At 38.2% G+C, this 11,643-nt stretch overlaps 1 protein-coding gene across 4 annotated transcripts in view; it reads right to left on the minus strand.

The window, feature by feature from the left end:
- The window catches only part of Dmxl2 (Dmx like 2), a 143,175-nt gene that overhangs the window by 116,796 nt on the left and 14,736 nt on the right, over nt 1-11,643 (minus strand). For all 4 annotated transcript variants that reach the window (XM_031346264.1, XM_031346262.1, XM_031346263.1 and 1 more), the window contains exons 2-3: nt 3,121-3,246; nt 242-313 (exon numbers count right to left, since the gene is read on the minus strand). In XM_031346264.1, coding sequence (XP_031202124.1) covers nt 242-313; nt 3,121-3,246 — 198 coding nt within the window. The remainder of the gene's footprint in view (nt 1-241; nt 314-3,120; nt 3,247-11,643) is intronic.

Raw genomic sequence — 11,643 nt, forward strand, 5'->3', positions numbered from 1 at the left:
TTAGTAATATTCTAGAAACTTGGGTTTCTACAAAGTCTTTACTACACTTCACAGATATTCCTACCCACTGTTTATACTGTTTCCTGAGCAGCTCTCTACTGCTACTCTAAGTAGAGTCTAAGGAAACAAGAAAGCTAGATTCAAAAGTTAACCAAAACCAATAAATAACAACAACAATAATAATAATAATAAATGAGGTTAGCCAGATTCTTAGGACATTCTGCTATCAGTGAATACTTACACTATTTCTCTTATGAGAATTTACACCCAGGGGCTCAAAAATACACACAGCATTCCCATACGAAGCTGCAACCTAAAAGAGAATGAATATGATGTTAGTGCTTAAAAAAGAGTGAAACAGAGATAGCCTTCTCCATACAATAACATATAAATTAATCTCATACAATCCAATTCCAATATATCTCCATGGTTTACTTTTACAAATAAACCTGGCAGTATAGTAGATTTAACAATCTCTGCTACCAAAAACTTAGGCAGCCTTGTTTTAAAGTTACAAAGGAGACAAGATCTCAGGTAGCCTGGGATAGCCTCAAACTTGATATATAGCTAAGGCTAGCCACAAACTCCTAATCTTCCTGAGCAACTCAATGTCTATTTTAAAAAATTACATTTCCTAGAAGAATTTATTTTGGGACCAGGAGAGAGCTAAGGAAAGGTACTTGCCACCAAGCCTGATAATCTGAGTCCAATCTCCAGAACCCACACAGGAGAAGAGAACTGACTCCTGTATGCTATCCTCTGACCAGTACACACACACACACACACACACACACACACACACACACACACACACAAGCACAGTAAATTAACACATGTGATTTTCAAATGTTTAATATTTTCAATACAGAGATAATTTTAGTGACAAAATACATCTTAGAAGTACATCTCTTTATCAGCAAAGTTTATAATCCCGTGGAAAAAATATAAAAATCATGAGGTTTTAAAAAATATATCAAACGATAACAGGTTTTAAGCCTATGTTACAAAAAAAATGGCTTTAATTATACCATCAAACAGAAAACACCAATTGGGAAATCACCTTGAGGAAGGAACAGAAATAACAAAGAGGGAAATTGCTGAACTATGCAGAGCACCCAGATGAGCAGCTGCTGTGAGTCTCCACTGAAGGGGGTGTGAGGGCCAGGACTGCTCAGCTCCATTTCACACCTGAGAAGAAGGGCAAGTCCCTCCATTCCAAGAGGCTACTAGAGACCAAATCTAACAACTGCTGGAAGTATTTTCCAATTCATCATCATCTTGAGAAGGAAAGAATCAGCATCAGGAAACAGACCAAAGCCCTCCCTTCTAATACCATCTACTCTGATTAATCCACAAAACTAGCCTTCCCCAAGACAAAGCTGTTAATCCACAGGAGAGCAGGGGAGCTACTTCAAATGGCTGGCTAATATGAAGTCACAAATCTGACAGTTACCATCACAGGAGCTGAAGATAAAGGACTAAAATACAAGAACATGGCAGAAAAGATGCGATACTTTAACTGTCTTCTCCAGGTAAGGAGAAGAGAAACAGGCTGTGCGCTTGCTTCATATGGTTATGAATACAAACATCTTCCATACTTCAGTGATCTTTCTTTTCTGAGATAAAGTCTTCCTGTGTTGCCCAAGCTGGCCCTAAATTAGTAGGTTCAAGCAACCCTCTAGTCTCAGCCAGCTTTATTGCATATATATATATATATATTTAAATCCTTACTCCTATAAGATATTAGTTGTGATTATCATGAATACTTACGTAATTTATAAAAATTGGTTAGTAACTATCATTCAACCTGAGGCAAGCTTAAAGCTATCTTGTTTGGCCTAGAGAGATTGACCAAATAAAAAGTAATGAAAGAAAGATGGCCCTCGGTATTCTCTAAATTAAATGGAAGCAGTGCTTATGGAAAAATACATAATGTCAGAAAAGCAAGAAGCAAATTTCAGAGGCCACCAGAGAATGTAGTGTTTCAAGTACGTTACTACCAAGTAATGGTGCATTTATATAACTGTTTAAGCCTAATGCAAACAGTTGAATAAGGCAGGAGAAATGGAATAGCAAAGTAATCATAATTTATTATTCTGTATAAATTTGTATGATTACCACTGAGATCCTGATTTAACAATATCCTTGATAGAATATTATCCAGTAAAGAACAACCTCTAGAAAACCAAGAATGTTTAAATACTATAATTATCTACCATAGTTTTAAAACTTGTTTGCTATAGTTTTTGTTGGTTTTTTTGTTTGTTTGTTTGTTTTTTTGTTTTTTTTTGTTTTTTTTCGAGTCAGGGTTTCTCTGTATAGTCCTGGCTGTCCTGGAACTCACTCTGTAGACCAGGCTGGCCTCAAACTCAGAAATCCGCCTGCCTCTGCCTCCCAAGTGCTGGGATTAAAGGCGTGCACCACCACCGCCCCTTTGCTATGGTCTTGTAGTAGCATACAACTGCCATATAATATTATTCTTAGTGAATTCATAGAATATATATATATATATATATATCAAATATACTATACTAGCATTCATTGTATATTGCTTAAAAAATGAGAGAGAAGAAAAGAAAATCTGAGAAAGAAGACTTTAGATAAAGCTTTAACTATTTCAAAATAAATCCTCAGTTCCAAAGTTGGAATAAATTCTTAAATATTCACTCAACAAGCTTTCACTAAATTAACAGGTGTACAAACACCTATGTGACACGTATTACATTAAACACAACTCCCTGAACTTCCTGATAAACATCCACTGTTATTGTAGATGCAGGCTCATGGTCTGCTGCTCTATCTAGCTCACAGCAGATGCTCAACAGGAAGCTCACTTTGTGTCCAGGAGTGAAGACCAGCCTGCATGCCACAATGAGATTTCATCTCAAAAACAAACAATGCTGGGATTGGAGTTTGGAGGACACTGATTCCTCCTCCCTTAATGGCTTAAAGTTACAGAATTAACAGAACAGCAATGCACCTAAGGCTGTGAGGTCTACACCCCTTCAGCATAGTATATCCACTGGTAGAACAATCATCACATAATCAGTGTTATAGCACATCACGATTCACATACAAGAACGTTTAAATGACCTTTAAGTAAGTGACTAAATGGCTTACTCTTCCATGTTGGTTGGAGCATTCCACACAACTGACTTGGATGTTTCCATGCTTAGCACCAGGGATGATCTGCACACATTCAAAGTCACTTGCCAGGATAACAATATCACAGCCTGATCCATATGCCTAAAAAGGAAACGTTTTGTGATATTGTAAGAGATATCATTTTGAATTATTATTACATATTACTTTATCTTGGATTGTTACTAATATAAAGATATACCTTGACATATCTTACAAAATAGTTACTATACAAATAAGAACATTAAATATCATATAAAAAAGCATGCCTTTAATCCCTTTAATGCACTCAGAAGGCAGAAGCAGATGGATCTCTATGAGTTCAAGGCTAGCCTGATCTATAGAGCAAGTTCTAGGACAGACAGGGATACACAGAGAAATCCTGTCTCAAGAAACAAACAAAATTCATATCAAAAAATAAAACAATGGCATTCCACGCATTATCATTCAAAATCTGCTTTCAACAGGCTAAGTTCTTCCAGTTTTATACACTACAGCTTCCATTGCTGCAGCAGAAGAACCACTGTTTAGAGTTTCTCTCTAGAGCTCATCTTTTTTATTATTTCCTAAAGGAAATAGTAAAATCCCCACTTGAAAATACTAAAGTCGCCTGGCAGTGGTGGCGCACGCCTTTAATCCCAGCACTTGGGAGGCAGAGGCAGGCAGATTTCTGAGTTCGAGGCCAGCCTGGTCTACAGAGTGAGTTCCAGGACAGCCAGGGCTACACAGAGAAACCCTGTCTCGAAAAAAACCAAAAAAAAAAAAAAAAAAAAAAAAAAAAAAAAAAAAAAAAAAAAAAAAAAAAAAGAAAGAAAAAAGAAAAAGAAAAAGAAAAAAAAAGAAAATACTAAAGTCACTGAAAATAGCAATGTATTCTCAGGGTTCAAACCAAGCTTAAGAAAAATCAAGATAGACATCAGAGAAGCAGGTTGTAGCCCAAGCTACAACTTAAAGCAATATGAAGACACAGGCAGGATGCCACACACTTATGACATGACTAGGTAATAACCCACCACCCCACCCCCCAAAAAAAACACGGTTAACTGCCATGATCGAGAGATCTACATGACAGAGGCAAAAGATGGAGGCTACACTACTTAATAAAGACATCATATTCCCTTTAATCTCAGGGAAAAAAAAACCCTAGAAGGCTGATATTTATACTACTACTACTACTACTACTATTGTTGTTGTTGTGATGATATTATTATTATTATTATTATTATTATATAAAGAGTTGACTTCATTAATCTGCCCAGGATTTAACCAGAAAGTGTCCAAACTCAGGCCTTATGATTCTTACACTCTTCCCTGAGTTAGATGTCAAATAAATACTACTCAGACAGGAATGTGCTGGGGGTGGGGGGTCAGGGGGACTTCCAAGAATGGCTTCTGTCCGAAACAGATCCAATGGGAGCCTGGGGTGCCTGCAAGGGTGGGCACAAAAGGTGAGATCTTTCTGCAGGGAGAAAAGGGGGAAGGAGCAAACTGAAGTGTCAGGGAAGCTGCTTCTCTGATGGGTAGCTGCTCACAAATGCCATGCAGTCCTCTCACTGCTCAGCCCCTGACTAGCGTTTTAGCCCTCCTCGTTCCCACGCACTAAATTTACAAATAACCCCAGGTTACCCCAGTTCTAGATCAACAATTCAATCACATCTGCAAAATTCCTTTGGTCATAAGGATTGGGGCACAGCCATCAAAGGGTGGAGTATGGTTTCTGTAGACCATTTAGGACCACAGACAACCCAGACAGTGCACAACAAATCTGAGAGGATCACGTGAGCACTAAGCAAGAGAAAAATCTCATGGAATTAGAAAATTTAATATACTACCAAATTACATCCCTGACAAGGGAATCATAAAGAAAACTCAAAAATATCAGGTTCTCCATTTAAGGAAGAAAAGATTTTAACATGTGCATGTGCACGCATGTAAGTGTGTATGTGTAGCGGGCAGGCAACTGAAGCACTGTATGCACAGAAGTTTATTATCTTTTAATTCTTATAGTAGCAAGATAAAAAAAATTATTAATAAACTAAGTTTTTCCCCAAGAAGCCAGACAAGACAGCTAATAAAAGCCAAGTGAGCTCCAACTAGTCAGCAGGGCAAAGGGGATTAAGTGTGAGGAAAATAGAAAAAGAATTTTTAAAAGTTGAAACTTTGAAAAGATTCAAAGGAAAGCATATTTTTCTAATTCTGCAATGGTTCTCAAACCTGGCTGCACTGAACTTAACCCAAGAAAATTGTTTAAAAATACATCCCAAACTTATTAAATCAGAAGTTTCTTATATAAAAGAACATGGGTTGATACAGATGGATGACGACAAGTTCAAGGCCAGCATGAACTACACAGTGTCAAATGAAACCATTTCTAAATCCAAAACTAAATAACAACAACAAACTAGGTTTGTTTTTGTTATGGTGGGAGAAACTTGTAGTCTCAACCTTGGGGGAGGTAGAGACAGGCAACCTAACAATTTTTGGTTCCAAAAATGTAAGTACCAAAACATAATCTCAAAAGTGATTTTGCTCTGTTCTGTACTTCAGAGCTTGGTTTTGTCTAAGGAAGAATTTCTAGTACAGGAGGGAAATGAGCACGTACTAAGCAAATGCCAGAATAGCTCCAGGGTGTATGAGTGTGCGGCCTCTGTGTTAGGTAAATGAGACAGCTCTGCCATCACTGGGTATGGGCTCTGATATCACCGGTATATAGATTCTTCACATGCAAAGGAGAGACAAGATTATTTCTGCAGCCTTGCTATATGGCTAGGGCTACAAAACAGAATGACACTCTCCCTTCACTTTAAAAGGTTGTTTGCAACACTTGACGAAAAAATTAATATCATCTAGTAAAGGCAAACAATACTGTGAAACAGCATACTGCATTGCCATCATAAAGGCGCTCCCTTTGGAGACTTGCAGGCTGGAGCTGATGAAATGTGTCTGTACTCCAGCTCCTCTCGCTTCAGTTTTAGACAATTTGCACTGACAATATTATTTCCATTACAAAAACCTAGTATCTAATTCACTTTATCCCAACCTCTCACACTTGTTAGATACTTCAAATAAACTAAATACAAATGCTAAGTAAAAGGCAAGCATGCTGGCTCATGCTTGTTACCCCAGTTCTTGAGAACCTGAGGAGAAGGGTTACTCAGTTCCATGCCAGCCAGAGCCGAAGACTAAGACCTAGTCTCAAAACACCAGTAACAACACAATTGAGTGGGAAACAAAAATGTTTGAAATTTTTACATGAATCTGATTTTCCCTAAGAAAATACAAAATATAAATACAATGTTGGTTGCTGGTAAGGATGAAATCTAGGAAATGCCTCTTTAGGTAATTTCATCAGGGCGTACCGTATTCTGTAACCAAGCAAAGAACTGAAGAGAGTTATTCTCTGTCTCATGGTTATACAAGTTACCTCCAGAAAATAGTCTTGGGAGGTGATATTGAACTACAAATATGTCTAGCAGCCAAAAAGACAAAATCTTCCCAAGAGCCACATCCACGGTCCCAACCAATAGCCTATAGTCCCAGCTAATCAGTATTGAGAAAGAAAATTACTTAAACCCACCAGCCTGGACAACATAGGGTGAATCCATCTCAAGAAAGAAAGAAAGAAAGAAAGAAAGAAAGAAAGAAAGAAAGAAAGAAAGAAAGAAAGAAAGAAAGAAAGAAAGAAGAAAGAGGAAGGAAGGAAGGAAGGAAGGAAGGAAGGAAGGAAGGAAGGAAGGAAGGAAGGAAGGAAGGAAGGAAGGAAAAGAAGAAAGAAAAAAAGAAGGCAGGAAAATAAAAGGTAAATACAGAAGGGAGAAGTGCAAAATAACAATAAGGACTTCTGAGAAGTCATAAGGGGTCATACTATTAACTACACAAAGAGAAACCCATAATAAACATAATTCTATGTGTAAACACACATACATAATTTAAATGAGCTTCTCTTATCTGGGTTGACAATGCTCCCTCCTAAAACTAATGGCCATCTAGCAAAAACCTAAATACCAGACATAAAAAGGCCTCTTTTGAGTTATTCGTCAGGGTTATCCAAGAAACATTTAAAACATAGCCTATTGGGTTTTTTTCTCTCTTTTTTTTAAGTTTTATTGCATTATAATGAGAAAAGTTACATGGTTTCAATTTATCTGAATTTGTTAACATTTAAAAACATATTTTAAGTAAATAGAATTAAATCACATTCTTGTTTCCCTTTTGTACCCCAACTCCTCCCAGAGACCCCCCCTTCAATACCTACAATACCTTTTTTGTCAAATTCTTTAAAATTTATAAAATATTATAACAATAAAAATGAGTATTATAAAAGTTGTTTGATATAAAACAACAATCAATTTAACAGTCTTATGTAGATGCTTGTCTACAGCAATACTGAAAATACATGTTTTTCTCAATATAAATTTTAAATAACTCCAAATGTATTAACTGTATATTTCAAAATAATACATCACTACTAATATTTTCTTAAATGAACATAAATATATAAAGTGTTTTTGTTTGTTTGTTTGTTTGTTTTATCTTTAGTAGAGCTTAAAATCTTGGCTCCTACTGTGGTACCTTGATACAAGAGTTACAAACGTCAAGCAAAGCATTCAGTCTCACTCTTTGTTGTTCTCTTACAAACCCCCTCCCAATTTAATTGTCTACATTTCTTTTGGGTATATAAATACTTTTAAAATATGTAAGCTGTCTTGAAAACCATACTATAGTGTAAAAACATGAAATCAACAATACTACTAATAGAGTGTCTGAGATAGGAGAAGCAAGATCTCAAGACCATTATGTGGTACACAGCAAGACGTTGTCACGAACAAACAAGCTGAAAGTGTATATGGATTGTATAATATTGGACCTATTTTTCCAATTACCAAATTAGAGAGATCATTGGATGACAATTAACAAATTTCTAATTCCTCATATTTTTGGATTTCAATTGACTAGGATATGTTAGTAATATTAATTTTCATATTAAGATATTAAGAAAAAGTAATTGTCACTTCCTGTTGTTTTTGTTGTAAGAGGTGGAATTAGGTTTGTGTGGATTTGTTGAAAGATTACTTTCTTGCTTCTTCTAGGGTGTAGTTTTGCTCCTTATGTTGATGTTTTCCATCTATTATCCTTTGTAGGGCTGGATTTGTGGAAAGATATTGTGTAAATTCTGTTTTATCATGGAATATCTTGTTTTCTCCATCTATGGTAATTGAGAGTTTTGCTGGACATAGCAGCCTGGGCTGGCATTTGTGTTCTCTTAGGGTCTGTATGACATCTGCCCAGGATCTTCTAGCTTTCATAGTCTCTGGTGAGAAGTCTGGTGTAATTCTGATAGGCCTGCCTTTATAGGTTACTTGATCTTTTCCCCTTACTGCTTTTAAAATTCTTTCTTTGTTTAGTGCATTTGGTGTTTTGATTATTATGTGTTGGGAGGAATTTCTTTCCTGGTCCAGTCTATTTGGAGTTCTGTAGGCTTCTTGTATGTTCATGGGCATCTTTTTCTTTAGGTTAGGGAAGTTTTCTTCTATAATTTTGTTGAAGATATTTACTGGCCCATTACATTGGGAGTCTTCACTCTCTTCTATACCTATTGTCCTTAGGTTTGGTCTTCTCATTGCACCCTGGATTTCCTGGATGTTTTTGGTAAGGAGCTTTTTGCTTTTTGCATTCTCTTTGACTGTTGTGTCAATGTTTTCTATGGTGTCTTCTACCTCTGAGATTCTCTCTTTTATCTCTTGTATTCTGTCAGTGATGCTTGCATCTATAACTCCTGATTTCTTTCCTGGGTTTTGTATCTCCAGGGTTGTCTCTCTTTCTGATTTCTTTATTGTTTCTATTTCCATTTTTAGATTCTGGATGGTTTTGCTCATTTCCTTCACCTGTTTGATTGTGTTTTCCTATAGTTCTTTAAGGGATTTTTGTGTTTCCTCTTGAAGGGCTTCTAGCTGTTTACCTGTGTTCTCCTGTATTTCTTTGAGGGTGCTATTTATGTCTTTCTTAAAGTCCTGTATCATCATCATGAGAAGTGATTTTATATCTGTATCTTGCTTTTCTGGTATGATGATGTGTCCAGGACTTGCAATGGTGAGAATATTGGGTTCTTATGATGCCAAGTAACCTTGTTTTGTGTTGCTTATATTCTTACACTTGCCCCACATCATCTGGTTATCTCTACTGCTACCTGCCCTTGCTAAATCTGACTGGAGCCTGCCCTTCCTGTGATCCTGATTGTGTCAGAACTCCTCAGAGTCAAGCCATCTCTGTGATCCTGTGATTCTGGGATCCTGTGACCCTGGAACATAGCCTATTGTTATTGCCCTTGGTTCTCCCCTAAAGGTAGAAAGCCCTACTGCTAAAGACACAGCTTCAGAAACAGGATCCAGAAACCCCTGAGTGGGATCTGAATGTTTCCTCCCTGAGGACTAGCTTTCATGGTACCAGAGGACACTATGCAAGCTTCCAAAGGAAAGAAACCAACAGTCCTACCCAGCCATACACATCTGTAACCCAGAACAGTGACTAGCACGTCATCACAACCCTAAGGGTGCAGTAGCAGCATATTCACCTTGACAGTAATGAACAGCTCTCCAACTGGACTCAAAACCTGCCCAACAGGGGCTGGAGAGATGGCTCAGCGGTTAAGAGCACTGACTGCTCTTCCGTAGGTCCTGAGTTCAATTCCCAGCAACCACATGGTGGCTCACAACCATCCATAATAAGATCTGATGCCCTATTCTGAGGTGTCTGAAGACAGCTACAGTGCACCTACATATAATAAACAAATAAATCTTTAAATAAAAAGAAAGAAAGAAAAGAAAAAACCTGCCCAATAAGAAAGAAATGCCTGGTACTGGAAACTGAGACTAGTAAAGTCATGGATCTTGGAGAACCCTCAACCATTACATTACTAGCCAGCATACTCCATAACTACACTGTAAACATTTGTCCTGAACCCACAGATATCAGGACATAGATAGTGTAGTAATCAGCCCTCCTCCACAAGGAAACTTCTCTTTGCAACTGATGAAGACAATTACAGAAAACCATATCCAATCAAAATACAGAGTTGTGAATCCCAGTCCTGAATGTATGATACATCTATAAAACAACTCCAAAAAGCTAAGGCCCAGGGAGCATTGCAGAAGAAGGAGCAAAAAGATTTAGGAGCCAAAGGGCCAGGGAGTTTACTGTGAGATTGTATCTCTCCTAGTCATGTCAAAAGCTACATTTGTGTAGCCTCAACAACAGGACTACCTAAACAAAGCTGAACAAAGACAACACCTACAGACATGCCAAAGAGTACAGAGGAAAGCCCATGAGTCCTTAACCCTATGCAAAGAACTACAGGCAACTAAGAAATGCTGAGAGGAAAATACTATTTCTCCCAGTCAGCACTTCTTAGCTGCCTGTAGTTCTTTGTGGAGAGAGCACATCAATTGGTTATCCAATACCAGGTGGTAAGCCCTGAACTCATAGACATACAACTAACACACAGACTGCGCAGGTTATATTTAGGAATATACATATACATATGCATATATGTGTGGGGCAAGTGGAACCATGCTACCAGACAAAAACTGGGAAGGTTGAACAGATTCAGAAACCCCAGTAATTCTCATATCTGAGAAGGGTGTTTTTAATCTCAACCCCTGGCCCAGTTCCTGTCCTGGACATGGGACCCCACATGAGGATCATGATAACACAGCAGAGAGTTCTCCATGCTACTGAGGTATCTAGACGGACCCTGAGGGTTTAGCTAATAAGCTTCCCTTCCCAGACATTCTTTCCTGCTGCAAAAGATATTTAATCTCTGGTCCACCCTGAGTAAATTGTATGCATCTATTCTTCACAATGAATAAAATAAACAGTTTAGACAAGCAAGGACTGTCTCTCTCATCAAAACCACAGTTGGGGTTTTGTCATACCTAAGCTGGAGTTCCCCTTCCCCCTTCCCTCCCCCAAAACCCCCACCCCAGGCTTGTTGAGGGCCACAGACCCCCTCCATTCCAGACTCCTCGAAGTTCCCAGCAGCAACTGGGTACCCAAGAGATAGGGAACCCCAGCTTCAGTCCCAGCCTAGTCGTCTCTTACCTGTGCTGGGGGCCCTACCTTAGGCTGTGTTTCCCCACCTCCAAGTGGGTGTGGGCATTCTGCCAGCCCAGCACCACCAAGCTGAGAGGATGGAATGTAGCCTAGCACTCCACATTCAGTCTGCCTGAGCCCCAGCTGGGAGGCGGAACACCTATGTGCATGCAATAACAACATTAAAAAGGCCATGAATTAAAACAAGAGCAAGGACCCATGGGAGGGTCTGGAGGGAGAAAAGGGAAGGGAGACATGATGTCATTATATTATAGTGTCAAAAATAAAGACACCCTGCCCCATTCTTCATTTCAGTTATCTAATTAAAATACTAACTCCTTAGAATATTCTCAGACTTAAAAATTAGCTGGGTATTTGTGGCACATGCTTATAAGTCCCATCACTCAGAAAAAA

Source organism: Mastomys coucha, unplaced genomic scaffold (assembly GCF_008632895.1).
Source record: "Mastomys coucha isolate ucsf_1 unplaced genomic scaffold, UCSF_Mcou_1 pScaffold23, whole genome shotgun sequence".
Taxonomy (NCBI): domain Eukaryota; kingdom Metazoa; phylum Chordata; class Mammalia; order Rodentia; family Muridae; genus Mastomys; species Mastomys coucha.